Source organism: Mastigoproctus giganteus, chromosome 10, assembly GCF_048544385.1.
Source record: "Mastigoproctus giganteus isolate SK-2022 chromosome 10, ASM4854438v1, whole genome shotgun sequence".
Taxonomy (NCBI): domain Eukaryota; kingdom Metazoa; phylum Arthropoda; class Arachnida; order Uropygi; family Thelyphonidae; genus Mastigoproctus; species Mastigoproctus giganteus.
Window position 1 is genome coordinate 42,570,368 of NC_143584.1, and position 21,070 is coordinate 42,591,437.

The following is a 21,070-nucleotide window of genomic DNA, read 5'->3' on the forward strand; positions in this document are numbered from 1 at the left end:
TTGAGCAGTGTCCATTGATTACCACTCTGTCTTCTGCCACTCAACCATCCCCTTATCCATAGCAGCAATTTGCCTCCAATGCCACACTGCTCCAATTTGTGCAGCAGTCTTCCATGTGCAACAGTATCAAAAGCCTTTCTAAGATCCAAATATATAATATCAAAGTTATTCCCTGCATCCAGTTCTTTTGTGACTACATCATAGTATCCAATCGAATTGGTCAGGCAAGACCTGCCCTTAACAAAACCATGCTGCATCTGAGCTATAACTGAATTCTTGTCTAGATGATCCTGCAGTGCTTTTTTAACCAGTGCCTCCATTAATTTACCTGGAACAGAAGTTAAACTAACAGGTCTATAATTACTTGTGTCAGCCTTTGATCCTCCTTTGTGAATTGGGGTTACATTTGCACATCTCCAGTCTATGGGTACCTCCCCTGAGTCCAAAGAAGCTCTCATAATTATGGCTAGGGGTTTGCTTACTTCCTTTGCTGCCTCCTTTAATATAACTGGATAGATCCCATCCACCCCGGGTGCCTTTTTTATGTTTATCCTCAACAATTTCTCCTCCACTTTCTTCTCAGTTATTACAAAATCATCCAGCTCACTGCCAATGTTTACTTTACCTACATCATTCTTCTTCCTGAATAAATCCTCATGCGTGAATGTAGATGCAAAATACTCGTTTAGATTGTTAGCCACCTGAGCAGGATCCTCAACTGTTGAACCATCAATATCCGGTGGACCAATCTGATTCATCCCTTTCCTTCTTGAGTTTAAATAGGTAAAGAACTCTTTTCTGTTTTTCTTTGCATCCTTTGCCAAGGATTTTTCGTAGTCTGCCTTGCCTGCCTAATCTCCTTTGTGACTTGGTTACAGACCAACTTATATCTATCATAGGCTTCCATGTCACCCATTAATTTGTATGTATCCCATGCATTTTTCTTCTCTGCCACATGTCTCATTAGTTCATCTGACAACCATTTAGGCCTAAACCTTGAACAATATTTCTTAGTTGGTATGTAAAGCATGGTAGCCTCCAAGATTAGTTCCTTGAATGCGTCCCATTTTGAGTTTGCTGTTGGTAACATCATCAGTTGGTCCCACATGATTAAACTCCATAACAATCCCAACTCTTCATAGCACAAACTTCGCTGTATATTTTACATTAGATAACAAATTATTATTATTAGCCATATGGTGCAAGGAAGCCGAGGCTTTTGCTGCATCAGGCAAAAACAGATTTCTGAGTTACCCTCTGTTTGTGTGTGTGTGTGTGTGTGAGAGAGAGAGAGAGAGAGAGAGAGAGAGAGAGAGAGAGAGAGAGAGAGAGAGAGAGAGAGAGAGAACAAGAGTCAGAAGTAGAAGGGAATCGCCAAGAAAAAGAAGATGATGATATCCAGCTTAGGACCCTAGGTAAGCCAAGCCCATACTCACCCAGGGATGTGAGCCCCTGGGGTAAAATGGGATACAAATAACAACAAAAGCTAACACGCCTACAGCTTATAATAAAGTCCAAAGCACCACAAGGTTAAAATCACCAAAGGGGGTGGTATGTAAATATGTATACACCTAAACCTCTTTTATACGATAGATACATTCTTAAAAATTACACGTAAAAAGAATTCGCATAAAAAGAACTACTGACTCCATAGAAAAAGTGAAGGTTGGTTATAAACCTGAAATATAAGCAAAATAACAAAAAAAAAAAAAAAACATTAAACTCGTTAGGATCATAAGATCTTTATTTACATTTCATGGAGAACACACATACATATAATGAATTTTAATAACGTTAAAAAAAAAAAACATATTCATTTCAGTTGTTTGCTAAGGATTCTATAAAAAAATTATGTTATTCGCTTTCATTTTCGTGAGACTGTAATATCATTAGAACTACTAGATATGGTATTATCGTCATCGACTTCCACCTCAACTTGTGTAATTCTTCTTGTCATGTCTTGAACAAAAGTGCCACTGGTTGTTTCAGTAGTTTTTTGTCTCAGTTATTAATCGCTGTGTTGATGCTTTAGATAAGTTTTGATGTAATTCTCTGTATGAAGACATTAACAACTTAAGCTCACGTGAAAACTTCCCAGCACGTTCTTCATTTGAATAATGTCGGGCAAAATAATTGCCTAAATTATTGGCCAGTTTAAGACCTTCTTTAATTATATCAGCAGTAAAAGTAGGATTATCTTGATCATTATCATTAACTTCTTCACTTTCAGGAGTCTCAGAAACAATCTCCACTAATTCGTCTTCACTAAGAGGTTTATCAATTAACAGTTCTTCGATATCTGCCGACGTAAGATCATCGAATCCTTCTCTGCCAATTTCACATGCCAAACTTATTATTTTGGGGAATTCTGCAGTATGATTGAAGGGAACAGGAGCATTCTCTTTAACATATGCGGGCCAAATAGCATTCCAGCATTCATAGTTTCTGGTCTCAATTCAGATAATGAAAATCGAACCTGATCAATACAATCAATAATTGAAAATTTTTTCTACACATCCATAACTGACAGTGTTTCATCATCATTTAGCTTGTCCAAGACGAACTGAAATGTTCGTCTGACATAATATGTTTTAAAAGTCGCAATTATACCCTGATCTAGAGGTTGTAGCAATGATGTGGTATTGGGTGGCAGAAAACAAAATTGGACATTTGGGTGTTCTATGGCAGGATGACCAGGTGCATTATCAAGAATCAAAAGCACTTTAAATTCGAGACACTTGTCATTCAAATAGTGTCTAACTTCTGGCACAAAATGTTTGTGGAACCACTCAGTGAAAATATCAATGGTCACCCAAGCTTTTTTGTTGGCCATCCAATGAACTGGCAATTTTTGAAAATCTGCGCCTTTCATTGGCCGTGGTCTTAATGATCGATTTATGAGCAGTGGTTTTAACATATAATCTCCTAAAGCGTTCGAACAAAATAGGAGTGTTATGTGATCCTTTGCTGCTTTGAACCCACCAACAGTTTTTTGCATTTTTGATATGTAAGTTCTGTTTGGCATTTTTTTCCAGAAAAGGCCATATTCCAAACTTGTTCACGAGTGTAACCTCCATCCTCGGTTATTTTAGCAAGTTTTTGTGGAAATGCAAGCAGCTGTTTCATCAGCAGAAGCCATTTCAACTTTAATGTTCATATCATGAAGAGCATGTCTTTTAATAAACTTAACCAGCCAACCATTGCTTTCATGAAATTCGTATTTTTTCCTTGATTGAGATGAAGTATCAGGCTGCAGTTTTTTAATCTGTTCATAAAATCTCAATGATGATTACTTGATGGAATTTCTGTCAGCTGGCATTCTTTTTTGTACATATCTTCTATCCACATCACTAAAGCTTTTTCAGCCTTTTCTAGAACATCTCTTGTGTATGATGATAATTTCACACTCGATTTTTCTAATAGCCTCCTCAATTTTCTTTATAGATCTGATAGTTGATTCACAGACTCCAAAATGCTTACCCACAGCCGTGGCACCTTCCCCAGTTTGAAGACAATCTAAAATTTGAATTTTTGTATCCAAGAAAACGGCTTTCCTTATTTTTTTGGTTATCGGCAACATCATGTGAGGGCTGGATTAAAATCTTAATCCAGTTAACCTTAATCAGGTTAATGAAATGAAAGTTTGAAAATTACATACAGTGTAGCTTACCATTTATTATTTCTTGGCAAAATTATTAATTTTATAACACGATTTTTATTTTGATTTCACTTAAAAAAATGCAAATGCAAAAAATGCGGTAACTGTGTTTTCTACCCAAACACCAAATTCAAACTGCTAAGAACTGCTTTTTTATGCGCAGCAGTTATGTCATTCGGAGAATTCCCAATAAATAAAATTCGTAAAAATTTTCTAAGTTGATACGAGAAACCAAATTCAAACTGCAAACAACTGCTGTTTTTTTTTGTTTTTTTTATGCGCAGTCAGTTATGTAATTTGGGGAATTTAGAATTTTCTTAATTGAAACGAGAATGCAATTCTACAAAATTCTCCGAATTTTCTTGAATTACGGATCTTTTCCTAACTTAGACTTTAGGTTGGTCGCATAAAAGAGAATAAAAATCGCACAAAAAAAATTATTTTTGATATCCCAATTCGCGTAACTCCGAATTCTCTTAAAAAAATTCGCATAAAAAGAGGTTTAGGTGTATAGTTATCCCACTGGGCACACACAGGCTGTTATGCTGTAGAAAGGTTATACCAGTCCTTGTCCAGTAGATAATATTTGAAAAAAAAAAAAAAAAAATGCAAACCTTAAATTGTATTTACCTAAACATCTATAGAGATATTCACTGTAATTCCTAACCATCCATTACAAATTTAATACAGGTTTCCTAATCACAAATTATCATCATCATCATCAGCCATTTTCAATCCACTGCAGGATGAAGGCCTCTCCAGCAACTTTCCAGTTCCTTCTGTTTTCAGCACTGGCCATTCATTTACTACCCACAAACTCATGAATTTCATCTGTCCATCTCCGCCTTTGTCTTCCAGGTTTTCTTCTAGCTCCTCTTGGATACCATTCTGTTATTTTCTTAGTCCATCTGTCATCATGTCTTCGAGCTATGTGTTCTGTCCAAGACCATTTTAGTTCTTTAGTTTTGATAAGAATGTCCTTTACTTGAGTTTGCTGCCTAATCCATGTGTTTCTCTTCTTATCTAACAGTCTGATTCCCAATATAATTCATTCCATTCTTCGCTGTGTAGTTCTCAGCTTCTCCTCCATTCTTTTGGTGAGTGCCCAAGTTTCACTTCCATAAGTCATGGTGGGGGGTATACATTGGTTCATTATTTTACGTTTCAGACAAACTGGGATATTGCTTTTCAGTATGTGACTATATTTCCTGAATGCTATCCATCCAAAATTTATTCTTCTCTTGACTTCCAGCCATTTATCATTATTACAGCTAATAACTTGTCCCAGATAAGTATATGACTCCACCTTTTCAATTACTGCTCGTTCAATCATTATTTCCCTTTCTGTGGCATACTTGTTCATCATTACTTTTGTTTTAGCCACATTCATCTTTAGTCCAAAATCCTTACTAACTGTGCATAACTGATTAAGATTTTCCTCTAATTCTTTGGGATCGTGGCTTATGACCACAATTTCATCTGCAAATCGTAAATGGTTTAGGTACTGTCCGTTCACATTGACTCCTTTCTGCGACCAGTCTAATCATCTGAAAGCTTCCTCAAGGCCAGTAGTAAACAGCTTCGGAGATATTGTGTCTCCTTGTCGAACTCCTTTCTCGATTTTAAATTTCCTACCGTCTTTGTCTAGTCTAATAAAGGAAGTAGCACTCTCATATATTTTCTTCAAAATCATAATATGTGCAGTATCTATGCCTTGTTTTTCCAGTGCCCAAAACATTGCCTTATGCTGTATGGAGTCAAATGCCTTTTCATAATCCACAAATGCCAGGCATAATTTGTTTTATATTCATTTGCTTTCTCCATTAGCTGTGATATTACGTGAAGGTGATCCATAGTTGAGAATCCTGTCCTAAAGCCAGCTTGCTCTTTCGGTTGATTCTCGTCAAGTATTCTTTCTAATCTGTTAGTAATGACCCTTGTGAACAACTTGTAGATGTGGGATAACAAGCTAATTGGTCTATGATTTCCAATTTCTGATTTATCTCCTTTCTTATGCAGCAAAACTATGATTGCATTATTCCACTGCTTAGGCGTCACAACTTTTCTAATGCACTTTGTGAAGAGCCTTGCCAGTTTTTGTGTTATGTCTCTTCCTCCCAATTTTAACAACTCTACAGTAACTTCATCTTCCCCTGGGGATTTCTGATTCTTCATTTTCTTCAATGCATGTTCTACCTCATCAGGAAGAATATCGGGTATGTCGTATGTGTTACTAGCATTAGCATTAGCATTAGTAGAGGCATTTGATGCAAGAAAGCAAGCTTATGCAGCATCAGCCAAAAAAAAAAAAAAAAAAAAAAAAACCCACTTCCACTTCACCCCTCTGTTCGTTCCAAATTCCTGTCCAGCTGACCCTTAAACTTATTTAGGCTATCAACCTCCACCACAAGGGATGGAAGTCTGTTCCACCAACCAACCACCCGCTGGCTAAAGCCAATTTCCGCACGTCTATCCTACATCTGTCTTTCCTCAATTTGAATTTATGCCTTCTCAGGTGATTATTCTGAGCTATAGGAAGAATCCCATCAGCATTGAGCATGCTTAAACCATTCAAGGCTTTATACACCTCTATCAGATCACCTCGCTGGTGCCTAGTCTCCAGACACTGTAATTTGCAAAACTTAAGCCTTTCTTCGTAAGAGCACCCCTTTGTTCCATTCACTAATCTTGTTGCCCTTCTCTGTACTCGTTCCAGCAGCTCTACATCCTTCTTGAAATGAGGCCTCCAGACCTGTATACAGTACTCTAGGTGTGGCCTGACCATCGCCTTATACAATGGAATAATAACCTCCTTATCCCTGCTGGAAAAATTCCTGTATATCATTGACAATACTCCATGAGCTACTCTTGCAGCCCGTCTGCAGTGCTCAGAGAACTTCATATCTGCCTGCACAACCACCCCTAAGTCCCTTTAATTCTCTACCACTGTCAGTGTAGTACCACAGAGTTGATACGTTGCTCTGGGGTTGCTGTTTCCCATGTGTAGTACTTTACATTTGTCAATGTTAAACTTCATTTGCCACCTCTCAGCCCATCTGCTCAACCTTTCCAGATCCTGTTGCAGCAGCATAGTGTCCGTAGTGTCCTTGACAACCCTGCCAACCTTTGTATCGTCTGCAAACTTGGACATTAAGCCGGATATACCATCATCAATAGCATTTATAAATACAGAAAACAATAATGGACCCAACACTGAGCCCTGAGGGACTCCACTAATAACATCAGTCCACGATGAGCAGTGTCCATTGATTACCACTCTCTATCTTCTCCCCCTCAACCACCCCTTTATCCATAGCAGCAATTTGCCTCCAATGTCACACTGCTCCAATTTGTGTAGCAGTCTTCCATGTGCAACAGTATCAAAAGCCTTTCTAAGATCCAAGTATATAATATCAAAGTTATTCCCTGCATCCAGTTCTTTTGTGACTGCATCATAGTATCCAATCAAGTTGGTTAGGCAAGACTTCCCCTTAACAAAACCATTCTGTGTCTGAGCTATAACTGAAGTCTTGTCTAAATGATCCTGCAGTGCTTCTTTAACCAGTGCCTCCATTAATTTTCCTGGAACAGAAGTTAAGCTCACAGGTCTATAATTACTTGTGTCAGCCTTTGATCCTCCTTTGTGAATTGGGGTCACATTTGCACATTTCCAGTCTATGGGTACCTCCCCTGAGTCCAAGGAAGCTCTCATAATTATGGCTAAGGGTTTGCTTACTTCCTTTGCTGCCTCCTTTAATATAACTGGATAGATCCCATCCACCCCGGGTGCCTTTCTTGTGTTTATCTTCAACAGTTTCTCCTCCACTTTACTCCCAGTTATTTCAAGATTCTGTAGCTTGCTGCTAGAGTTGAATACACCTCTGGCATTCCCCTCGCTGAATAACTCCTCATGTGTGAATGTCGATGCAAAATATTCATTTAGTTTGTTGGCTACCTGAGCAGGATCATCAACACTTGACCCATGAATATCAAGTGGACCAATCTGATTCATCCCCTTCCTTCTAGAGTTTACATAAGTAAAGAACTCTTTGCTGTTTTTCTTTGCATCCCTTGCCAAGGATTTCTCGTAATCTGCCTTCGCCTGCCTAACCTCCTTTGTAACTTGGTTGCATATCAACTTGTATCTATCATAGGCTTCTGTGTCATGTGTTAATTTGTATGTATCCCATGTATTTTTCTTCTCTGCCATATGCCTCATTAGTTCATCTGACATCCATTTTGGCCTAAACCTTGAACAATATTTCTTAGTTGGTATGTAAAGCCTAGTAGCTTCCAAGATAAGTTCTTTGAATGCTTCCCATTTTGAATTTGCTGTTGGTAACATCATCAGTTGGTCCCACTGTATAGAATTTAAATACTGTCTCAGTCCATCGTAGTCGCCTTTACGGAAGCAATAACCCTTCCCTTTACCCCTAATGGTAGTTACCTCTTTGAGTAAATCCCACTTCAGCACACTGTGATCACTGCCACCTAGTGGTTCATTTATCTGCAGATTCTTAATGCATGAAGAATCACTGCTGATAATCAAATCAAGAGTATTACTCCCTCTAGTTGCCTTCCGAACATGCTGATGTAGAAAACAATCATCCAATAAATCCACAAAAGCCCTGCTAGTGTGTGAGTAACCAGCCCCCAAATTCCAGTCAATATCTGGGAAATTAAAATCTCCCATTATAAGACACTCTGATTTACTGGCCCACTCTATTTCCCTGTACAGTTCCTTATTATACTCATTAGAGTCATTATGCCTATAGCACACTCCTACTCTCAATTTTGATCTCCCAATGTTTATGTCACACCAAACTGACTCCACACTGTACTGTCCAGCGATGTCGACTGGCTTCACTTCCTTGGTTTTTATGTGTTTCTTAACTAATAGCATAACCCCACCCCCCTTCCTATCCTGTCTATCCTTTCTGTAGACGTGCCGACCGGGCTAGCCGAGTGGGTAAAGTACCTGCACGGCAACCCAACGGTCGCGGGTTCGATTCCCGCCTCGGGCTTGGATCAAAGTACTGGAAAAACCTTGGGAGGTGCAGTATGGCCACAGAAGCCGATGCGCCAACAACTACCAAATCAAATCTGTAGACGTTCTCCCCAAATTGCAGTTCTGCATCCCTTATATCTGTGTGACACCACGTCTCTGATATCCCAACAATATCTGCCTTCGATGTTTTGAGCAATACCTCAAATTCATCAAATTTATTTACTAAACTCCTAGCATTGGTGTACATGCAAGTATACCTGCACCTGTTTCTATTCTTAGCTACCCTAACACAACCCATGTGTTTACTTGTACCGCAATGGCTCCCAGCAGTCTCTGAAATACCATGCATCTTGTTTTTCAGGCTTCTGCTCATTCTAATAGAAGCAGTGCAAGAATCTCTTTCACCTCTGCCAGTGGCTACTGTCAATCTATTGGTCTTTGTCTCCCCCCAAGCTAGCAGTTTTCCGACCCACCTAACACTGCCTCGATAGCATCAGCAAATATTCTTGCACCCTTTCTTTTTAAGTGTATCCCATCCCTGTAGAAGCAATCTCTCCTGTTAACAAGTACAGTCCAGGCTGAAAAGAATTCTACCCCTTGAGCCTTGCACAATCTTTCCAGGGCCGAATTGATCGACAAGGCTCTCATCATATACTCCCTCCTATCGTGTCTGGGCAGAATTGCAGACACTTTCAAATTCAACCCTAATTCTCGGCTTTTGTTCAACAGTGACCTGTACTTGTTAAGTAATTCTGCCGGTCTCCTACTCTTAATATTATTAGTGCCAACGTGTACAACTATATCACCTTTTGTGCCCTTAAAAGATGATATTCGCTCTACAACGTCATCAACCTTTGCCCCTGGCAGACATACCCTGGTCCTGTTCCACCTATCTTTTTTACAAAGCATGTTCCCCGTTTCCCTGACAATAGTCACCAACAACTACTAGTTCCTTCGGGACCAGCGCATTCTGCCTTAGGGATTGTCTCTGTGTCACGCGATGCCCAAGTGCAAGCTCTGGCGTTGATGTGGGCAGCTGAGAGCTTGATGGGCCCCTCAATTTAGTTTCTTCGAGGGCATCCACCCTGTCCTTCAAGCTCTCATATAGGCCCACAAGGACGCCGAGTTGTTGCCTGATATCGATACACTCCTTGCATCGCGCACACACAAAGACATCCCCCTTGGCAGTATCATGTCCCGTACCTGATTTCTCTGCAAACATCAAGCAAACAGTGCATTTTATAAGGCTGTGAGTCAGAGGACAACTGCCCCCCTCAGTTCTGCTCTGAGCCACAGCACTTCCATTAGCTTGAGCCTTTTGCTTTGCTGCTCTGGTCTGAGTCATGATTCTATTAATTTTTTAATTAATTATGTTATGTTATTAATTATATTACGTTTGTAATCTAAGTCGTTATATGTATTTATTTAAACGTACAATTTAACTGCTAACGAAGTTCAACTAACGCTATCTAGTACGGTATATAACCTACGGTATATCTAGTACGGTATCACAATGGCGGGAAAGTTACTAACGGTAGCGGTAGTTACGAACGGTAGTTACGAACACGTGGAAACCCTTACCGATACTTTTACAAGGCCGAGTAAAGAATAAATACACCAAATTAATCAAAAAATCACAAAATAATGTTATACTACTAAATTTAAATCAAAAGTTTTAGAAAAACAATAATTTCAAATCAATAAATAAGAAAAATCCACTTAGCTGCTTTGAACACGACCGTCACTAGTGCTCTCAGTTATTACAAAATCATTAAGTGAATCATTAACTACTTTGCAATGCATCTTCCCCACTGCTGGCATCATTCCCCTGCTCCTTGTATAATTCTCTATAGTAGTCTTCTGCTATTTGAATTATGCCCTCTCTGCTGTTTATTAGTACACCATCGCTATTCTTCAGTTTCAGTATCATTTGTCTTTCTGTATTACTGCTCACAGCTGCTGATTTAAATCCTTTGTTTTCCCTTAATGCTTGTTCTACTTTTCTTGTGTTAAATCTTCTTATGTCCTCTCTGAGTCTCTTTCTAATGGCTTTGCATAACTCAGTATACTCAATTTTCTCCATGTCAGTGTGTTTCTTCCTTTTCATTTGTCATCTTCGGTTCATCATGACAAGTGTTTCTTGACTAATTTTTTCCTTCTTTGGATTTCTTTTTCCCTATAGGTTTCTTGGGCTTTATCACTTTCAGAAAGTTGTAATATTCCTCTTCAATATCTTCGTTCTGAGCAGTCTGCAGAATCTCAAACTTGTTAAGTTCCAGTACATACTGCTTTTTCTCCTCTTCTGTTATCTCAAAGACCTTTGTATTATTTACTCGAGTCAGTTTTTTCCTTTCCTTTCCTACATCTATATCAAGTGTACATCTTACCATTCTGTGATCACTTCCAACATTTGCCTTATTCAGGACAGTAACATCATTCACAATATATCACAAGTCAATTTCATTAGTAGTTAATCGATTTGGACTCTTCCATGTCCACTTTCTGTTCACCCTTTTCTTGAAAAAAGTGTTCATTACTGACAGTCCTTAAGATTCTGCAAATTCCACAAGTCTTTCACCTCTTTCATTTCTTTCGCCAATTCCAAAATTTCCTATAGTTCCCCTTTCTTGCCTGTTTTGTCTTTTTCCAAACTTAGCATCGAAGTCCCCCTTAATAATAGTGTAGTGAAATGTACACCGAAATTGAGACTCTCAATTTCGGTGTACATTTCTTCAACCTCTTCATCATCATGGCTCGATGTTGGTGCATAAATCATTATAATCTTTAGCTTGTACCTCTTAGAAATCTTGAGTATTAGTCTTGACACCCTTGGTGATGTACTTTTGAATTCCAAAATGCTGTTTTTAAAATCTTTATGGACCAGAAACCCAACTCCACCTTCACTCTTTTCACTGTTTCCAATGGTGTACAGCTGATTTCCACTTGATAAACTTATAAGTGATTCATTTCTTCTTCTTGTTTCAGCCAAACCGATGATATTCCAATTCACATTTTCTAATTCCTTTTCCAGCTCTAATATCCTGTCTTCACCGATGAGTGATCTTACGTTATAACAGGCCAAGTTCAGTTTCCGTGCATGGCAGCCTGGTCGTACCCAGAGATTCTTAGCACCCTCTGCTTCCACTCTGATCCTCTCGCTGCCGTAAGAGGGAGAGTGAAAACTGCTGGGGACTGAGGGCCATTTGTTTTGTCGTGCTGTGATATGCTGGAGGGTTTGGTCTTTTCCTCTTCACGCTGACCAGGCGTCTTGAAGAGAACCACTCTACACGTTCGTTGCCACCTAAGTGACGTAACAGGGCTTACCATCAAGAAGGTGTGCATGAGTGGATTTTAGGGAGGCAGGCCAACCGGACTTCTCCTAAATCTTCTGTAATAGAGAGATATTGGATCCATCAGTGTTTTAGGCTGAGTGTCTGATACCACAGAGGATACCTGTTCCCCTCTAAGCCCCTAATCAGAAATTAACCCTCCCTTAAACATATATTATTATTAAAAACAGACCAACCAACAAATCAGACCAGATGGTGCCCCGGCCTCCTATAAAGTGGCTCCTGGGCGACTTGCACATCCTTTCTCTCACCAACCTACAGCCATACTGATCACAGGTAAATACCTATATACTTTTTATATTTACTCTGATGCATACCTGTCAGGCTTTGGGTCTCAATCCCAGTTTGCAGCTAATAATAATCCAAAATTTAAAACTAAAGTTAACCTAAAATTAACAATTACAGTTAATAAAATTTATTTGATTTTCTTGAATTATTAATATAGGACATCTATAACTTAACATGAGTACTTACAAAGCAAAACTGTTATTGAGACCACAGAAACAGGTATGCCTTTAATATTCTTTTAGTATGGCTATCTATCTGCTTAAAGCCCCCGAGGAAGTAGCAGAGACAGCCATGTGAAAGAAAGTCACCTTCCTATTTTATATTTTATATTTTTAATACTTTAACTATTAACATGGGATTAACATCCCATGTTAATAGTTAACACGGAACTATAGGCGATCCAACAACTGCTAGTACAACTACGGCTAGCCAGCTAGTTAGACCTTAATTATCGGTAATACTTCCCGCCAAAAAATATTTTGCCACCACCCGCAAACCAAAATCTATCGGGACCTTGACCTAAGATATCAATTCGTGTATAATGTTTAATTGTTCATTCTACAATAGCATTAAAGCCCGCATAAACACAGCATTGTTTGCAGCGGAAAATTTAACAAATATAGAACATTAGCTTAAAAGTAGTGTTTAAAAAAGTGTGTGTGTGTGTGTGTGTGTGTGTGTGTGTGTGTGTGTGTGTGTGTGTGTGTGTGTGTGTGTGTGTGTGTGTGTGTGTGTGTGTGTGTGTGTGTGTTTTTCGGTATCGAGTTTTATCTCCAACATGTGACTAGAAAACAGAAGCCAGCTGGAGTTGTGAACATTAAAATTACCAAGGAAAATTACCTCGCTATTAGGAAAGTTAGACTGGAGAAAGTCATGTTGCAAAGAGAGGAAATAAAGGGGGTTCCAACCGATTAGTGAAGTTGGGAGAATGGTAGAGACAACAGATGAATTTGACAGAATGTGGTGGAGAGAGATTTTAAGCCAGAGAAGATCAAAAAGAGGAGATTCCAAATTATTAAGTCTCAGACAGGGAATATCAGAGCATACATATGCACAATACCACCTTTGAAACTTTAGGAATCATACAGTGGATAATTAGGACAACTGAGATGAGCAGTGGTTGAATCAACTGATAACTGGGATCAGAAAAGTCAGAAAAGTACATGGGGTTTACAGACTGTAAGTGGAGATGGACATCATTGAGTTTAGAACTGAGACCACGTATATTTGTGAAATGAATGAGAAAGTGTTTGGGAAGTTTAGATCTTTTTGCAGATAAGTTTCTTCTGCTGGTTTGAAAATTCACAGCGTATTCAGTAGTAAGAAAAGGTGAGGGGCGTGCTGTATAAAGTAATGAAATTTTTGGATTTGGTAAGAATATACCCAGCTCCTTGGCATAACGTGGCTACGACCATCTTCCCCCCCTCGCTACATACACTACCTAGACTCCGGCCGGTCACTATCTGACAGAGTAGAGGCAGTGAGATTATGCACTATCTGATCCAGAAGCCTCCTAAAGAGTTAGGTTCAGTCTGGTGGACTATCTTGCGGCAGACCAGCAAACACCATTTTAGAGCTGTACCCTCGAAATATAAGGAATATTGGATCTCGCCACAATGTCCATCATAACCTCAAAAGACATCAGTCATACTGCATGATGGAAGAGATGGGGGAAGATTTTGCCATAGCTTTGCTCTGGAGACTAAACATGGGTTCCACCACTTAAAGCCTCCCATAAGCAAAGTGAAGGTACTGCACTGGTTGATGATGTGTTATGGTGCAGCACTAGGAATACCACCTAGTGTTGCACCATAACACAAATTCACGGCATTCCTCGTGTGGTGCGGGCACCTCGACCCCTGTCACCTCCAGTATACTAGGTGCTGTATTTCAGAACTTGCATGTGGGCAAATGATCTGAGCAAACATTGATATCAGATCATTTAAAACAGTAATTAGACTAAGTAAAAAGAAGAAAATAAATCTCACAGATCATCCCATTTTGCAGTCTTGTAATGTCAGTAACCCTGTACCCTGGGTTACTGAGAGTCCCACCATCGTGAAGGTGTAAGCAGAGGATATGGGGCACCTCCGTAGCCAGGTGGGCAGGAGCAGCAGTGCATAGCACACACTTCTTGATTAGACCGGGGTTCGAGCCCGTGACCACCAAATATGGAGGATGCAGAAAGGTTAGGGAATGACCACCGCATATCCCCGGAGCAATATAGCCTTAGTTGACCACATCCTTGAACTCACTACTCTTTTACTAGACGCTAGATATTTTAGATTTAATAATAAAATTTATCTGCAAACATTCGGTTTACCAATGGGTTTAGGCATTTCTGCCCCCCCCCCCCTTTCTGAAATTTATCTTGCCGCTATTGAAAACTAAATTTTACAACCTTTCCCTTCTGAAATTAAATTATACACATGCTACGCCGACGATATCCTAACAATAGGCAACAGATCAACCATAGACAATCTATTTTAAAATTCAATACATGACAGGCTAAACCTTACCCTTGAAATCAGAACGAACAACCAGATTAATTTTCTTAATCTTACTATTTATACAACAGGCACAAATTTAAATACAAAGATTTTTAGGAAAAACACGCACACCGGTAAATATCTACATTTCACTTCACATCATCCCCTTAGTACCAAAAAAGCCGTCCTACACAACCAAATCTACAATGCTATCAAATTCAGCTCCTCACAAAATGATCTACACAATGAACTTCAATAGCTTACTGATAAATTCATAGCCAGGAGCTACCCTCCTCAACTCATCCAACATACAATATCCACCGTTAAAAACAGTATTAATAACCCCACCAGACACAGTAATGAGACAAACACTCGCATAGTTCTCCCTTATTGTGAACTCGCAGCACAATTCTGGCGTATATTCAAAGATACCGATTTCTCCCTCACTTTCTCTACTTACAGTAAACTAGATTCTCTATTTAATTCTTATAAAGATACACACAAATATCCCACCAACGATCTCAATAATATAATATATCTCATAAAATGCCAACCAAACTGCGACACCTGTTACATCGGCAGCACTACCACCAAATTCGGTTCCTCCACAACTTCCAATACCCGTGCATACTACCACTTCAACAGTTTCAGGACAGGTCAATCCTGCACTGAGTTAACAATCCATGCTCAGACCCACAACCACACCCCCCCCCTTGTTGACTCTTCCATCACCATTATTAAACTTAGATCGAGCTACAGAATTCTTCAGTATGAAGCCCTCACCATTGAATGGTACCGACACTATTCTGATCTCAATATTATTAATGCTAAACTTCCCTTCAACCTCTCACCGGCTTGGAACCTCTCACGGCTAAAGTTCCCACTTGTCAAAAAGAGCATCACGAGAGTATAGATAAACTTTAAATACAACACGCGCTCACTTCTCTCCCATTTGCCAACTGATGACATTTTATTCAATGAAAGTCTCTCGTAACAACTATTGGCATCACCGGTCTTCTTTTTTTTTCACTTGCATTCTTTAGCCTCTTTACGACAACCAAGGATTGGAGATCTGCACTTCTACCTCCTTGTGCTCATTTTAAAATCTGTTTAAAACATTTTCACCCATTCTCCGCCTTAGTTTTTAATGCACTTTCAACCTAAATTTAGCCACCATCTACCAATAAATTTATTGCAGATTTATACAAGGTGAGTACTGTTCTTTAAGCATTTGCTATTCATTTTTAGCTACTACATATTATCATTTAACATACTAGCCATTTCTGAAGTATGATTTGTTATTTCAGTTTCCAGAATTACTGTTCGAAGAGGAGACAGAACAGTGTGCTGATTTATGTTTAAGATTATTGAAGCATTGTAGCTCTAGTATTAGCATTGTTCGATCTCAAGCGTCAGCTTCTTTATATCTTCTGATGCGACAGAATTTTGAAATTGGAAATGTAAGTTTTCTGTTGATTGTTAAAAAAAAAAAGAAAAGATAGAAAATGTTTAATTATTTGCGAACTCAGTTTAATAATTCGTTCTATGTTATTTTAAATAAGTGCATTTTTTTCATCTACTGTATGATTCAAGGTCCTCTGATAGTTGATAATCATCCTATGTAACTTTCTTTTCTGTCACTGTAGTCATCAGTTCTTTTGACATTCATTTTGTTCTATATTTTACATAATACCTTTTTTGTTGATTTAAAAAAAATAAAAAGTTCAGTGGCTTCACAATAACTTCTTTGAGCATTTTCCATTTAGCATTTATATTTGCTAAAATTACAATGTGGTCTCTCACTGAAAATATTTTAAAGATGTCCAAGACCATTGTAATCAGCCTTTTGAAAACAAATTCCATTCCTGTTTCCTTTGGCAGTATTTATTTCTTTAGTTAGATCTCACATTAATATACTGTGACCACTGATTTCCACTAATCATAGTGCATTAATGTAATTATTGGTTTATTTGAAGGTTATTGATATATGATGAATTTGGATAATAAGCTTGACTTTTGGGACTATTTCTAATAGCAGTCGTCACCTCATCATTTTCTTCTGGTGAGCAACTTTTTTTTTTTTTTGTGTTGGATGGTCAATTCCCTCATTTAAATTTAAGGCAGTTCCATTTATTTGAATGTTGCTTGCCTTTTTGTACCAACCAGAGATTACTCTCTGTGAAGGTTGTTTAGTGAACATTCTCTCTCTCTTCTTTTGTGAAGTGGTAAGCCGTTTCTTTAATTTATCTGTGGCAGACAGGTAATATATATGTAGCACGCTATATTTCAAACATATAAGGATCTGATTGATGTCTCTGCCATTCTCCTTGAGGAGAAATGAGAAATACTTAGGCCAAAAACGTAATAAAAGAAGACCTGGGATATTATTGGATATGAACAATTGAAAAAAGATAAATCCATGAATGACTAACATAAAAGTAATGGATGAAAGAAAGAAACAATAAAATAAAGATGAAGTGAAATACAAAGCAACACATCAGCAAATGTAAAGGGAAATAATCAGAGTCACAATGCAAAGAAACTGCTTGAGAAGGTTAGTGAATTTACATGGAAATCCCCACTCGAGAATAAAGATGGAAAGGTAACATCTGATAAGGAAGGAATGAGGGATTTATGTGTAAAGAATCTATATGACTGTCAAAGAAGCCTACAGGAGCAGACAAGCAGTTGTACCGAACGTATTGGAAAAGAAAGTTTTGTTCGCTGACAGAATTTCAATGAAGAACAGCAAGGCAACTTGCCCAAATGAAATTCCCTGTGTACTGTTCAAGAGTATTGGAGGGATGAGCATAAAAGAACTGAATAACATTCTTAACAGATCTATATAGAGTTTTCAGTAATACAAAGGTTCACAGGGTGGTTACTGACGTAAATGAGAGTGTGATACTGCAGAAGATGGGGCTTTGAGATTTAACACTGAGGAATGCAAAGTACTGCATATAGGAAGTGGTAATCTCAGCATAACAATACCAGATAGGTGGTACTGCACTGACGTTAGTTGAGAAAGAAAGAGGCCTGTGGTTAATTGTATAGTCTGATATGACATTAGCATTAGCATACGCTGCAAGAAAGCAAGCTTATACAACATTGGCCAAAAAAAAAAACTTCCCATTTCACCTATCTATTCCCTCCAAAAGTTTGTCCAGAGTTCTTTCTTGAATTTATTTAAGCTGTCACCTTCCACATTGGAAGATGAGAGTTTGTTCCAGCAATCAATCAAACCACTGGCTATAGGCAAATTTCCACACATCTGTTCTATAACTATCTTTCCTGAATTTGAATTTATGCCCCCTCAGGTGCAGAATCTGAGCAAGTGGAAGAATTCCATCAAACCATTCAAGGCCTTATGCACCTCAATCAAATAATCAGATAGCCATTATCAACCCACTGCAGGATGGAAGGTTCCTCAACAATTCATATTTTCTTCACTGGACCATAATCTGCCACGGAGGGAAATGGACCATAATCTGCCATGCTGATCCAGTGCGGGTTGTCAAGTCGACTGTATTTAGCGGTCAGGGACTTGAACCACAGTCTACTCAAAGAGCATGTGCTACTGCACTCCCACTCCTGACCACTTGTCAACAGAGGCCATAGTTGATAATGTAGAGTAACTCGTTAATATGGGATCACAACTGTAATTTGAAAACAAGAGCCACTCAACAACTTTTAGTGTGCTTTTCTTGTTCAGCAGCATAAAATTAGTCAAGGTTGGGTATTTTCATTTTCATAACACTTTGTGTTGACCAGTGTAATACATAACAAACTGTACTTCCTGCAAGATTCTTGATATGAACAGGGTACAAACAAACTAAACAGATTAAGCTTTTAATCAAACACTGTAGTTCAGTCAGCATTGGATTCAAATGAAGGAAGTTTACACACATATGTGGATCATCCTGCCAAGGGTGGCGTTTAACTTACCTTGAGAGTGGAAAATTTTTAAAAAGAACTACTAGTATGATTGGGAAACTGCAAATATAGTACAAGTGAGAGGTGAAAATAAAAGGTCTGAGATTTTGATTACAAAAACAATCAACTGATGATGTTCAAGAGGACCATTGCTACATGAAGTCATGGGTATTGATCTTCTAGATATGTTGATTCATCTTAATCATGCCATTTGGATTAACAAGAAAGAAAAGAGGACAAAAAATAACTACAAAAATGCAACAAATTATAGAAAGACATGCAAAAAAAAAAATCATAAAGGAAAAACCAAGATGAATATGTAATCTAAGAGAAATAGGCCCAAAGTGGGGAGGGGTAACAGAACTATAAAAGGAAAAGTTACTGAATGATGTAAAAGTGGTTTCATAGAGGCAAATATAAAATTAATATAACTAAAAATAATTTCAGAAAGGCAATATAAAGGAGGCCAAAACAGTATACAAATTTAGAGAATTCAATACTCGTGCTGGGGGGGGGGAATACATTTCACACAAATGAAGAAAATAAAAACAGAAGAAAATGAAGATGGATAAGATGAAAATAAAAATATACTTGCTTAAATTATATCTTTGCTCTTCAATCCATACCTTCAATTCTCTCTCTAAATCAGGCCATTTTGTTGACTTGCCTCTCATGGCCTTCTTCTGCTGTGGCGTTTTCAGTAGGGTTTCTTCTTCCCGTAGCCAGTCTCGGATTGTTTTCTCAGTTGGAGGAGGACCAAACTTACGTTCAGCAGCACGATTTCCATTCACTTTTGCAAACTGGATCACTTTTAACTTGAATTCAGCACTTTACGAAAATCTTTTCTGAGCCATTTCTGGTCAGAGCGTAACCTAATATACCGGTAACAAGTGCGAAACAATGAGCGCAAAGACAACAAGCGCAAAAAAGCGGGAAATGCAAGTAAAAAAAAATCTACAACCATTGTATAAGATGCACCCAGTTTTTAGACCCCAAATTTTTCAAAAAAGGTGCGTCTTATACATGGGGAAATACAGTAATTGATGTAGTTAAGGCTTCAAAAAAAGGGTTGAATAGACTAAATTCTGACTGGATCTTTATGCTTTCTCAAGCCAACAAACATGAGGGGATATATATTTTTTTAAATTAATAAGTGATTGTCACAGAATAAATATACAGAAATTTGCCCTCATTCAGAGGATATTTGAATAAATCTCTGTGTAGTAATGTGTTTGAATAAATTTAAAGGATTGGGCAAATTATTAGGTAATAAATTACACTTTACCACTTGAATATTGAATTCTGGCTTTGGGCCTTGTTTTGGGCTCTGAATTTATAAGTAACCTCAGAATTGTCTTCTAATAATATACTGGTATATTTAAGGACTGATTAGAGCAGAGTTTTAATGATTTTATCCTTTTCTTACCAGTAAAATAATATTCATATTCTACAGTTTGATTTCTTAAAATTTGTCTAGTAATAGTAGTAGTATATCCACATAACAATATCCTGACTCAATTAGAATTAAGTTTTTTTTCCTTTTATTTTGCTTCCTTGTATCATTTTTCAATACTAATACTAACTGTCAGAAACATTCTGCACAATCAGAGATAATTTTTTGAATACTATCCAATCCATTTCAATAGATGACACTGATAGACAGCAAAACTACAAAGGTTCCTGCTTCCTAAAGGGACAGTTGAAAGCTATGATAATTGTAAGACTCATATTATCAGAAAAACATTTCACAGAATGAGTTACAATTATTGCAAACCTTCTCATGAGCTGAAAATTTCTACTAAGAAGGCACAATATCATCTAACCTAGTTCCAAGAATGGAGGCACTGGATATTACAGCAGTAGAAGAATGTGATGTGGATTGATGAATTATACTGCCCAGTATTGTGTTTGGATGCGGTCCACTGATTATCGATACAACCACGAATGCATGAAGCTGTTTATTTTTACTCCCTGAACAGTTTTATCTTACTACATTGGGGTAATTCTTTGATGGAAAACCATATTTGTGGAGGCATGGCAGTACCTTTTGTCACAAAACACAGTTATACTAGAGTGGTCGAGAAGACTAATATGGTGAATCTGCCATTCCAACTAAAGGTTCAGAATTGAATTTATTTGAATACCTTGTATGTGTTTTTGAACAATAATTAAGAGCCAGACTGAGATATTTGAGATATTCTAGCTCAGGGAACTAGTCACAGCCTGACGAGAGGATTGGAACATGATTACCATCTTCAGTTGCCAAAAACTTGTAGAGTGTTATTGTCTCCTATGGGGGAGGGTTATTGATATCATTTTAGCCCATGGGTATTATACTTGATAT

General features: G+C 38.1%; 1 protein-coding gene across 1 annotated transcript in view; it reads left to right on the top strand.

Annotated features, from left to right (window-relative positions):
• Zir (dedicator of cytokinesis) overlaps nt 1–21,070 on the top strand; it is an 869,757-nt gene that overhangs the window by 584,544 nt on the left and 264,143 nt on the right. Inside the window, 1 exon segment of the mRNA XM_090382918.1 lies at nt 16,101–16,253. Within this exon segment, the coding sequence (XP_090239044.1) occupies nt 16,101–16,253 (153 nt within the window).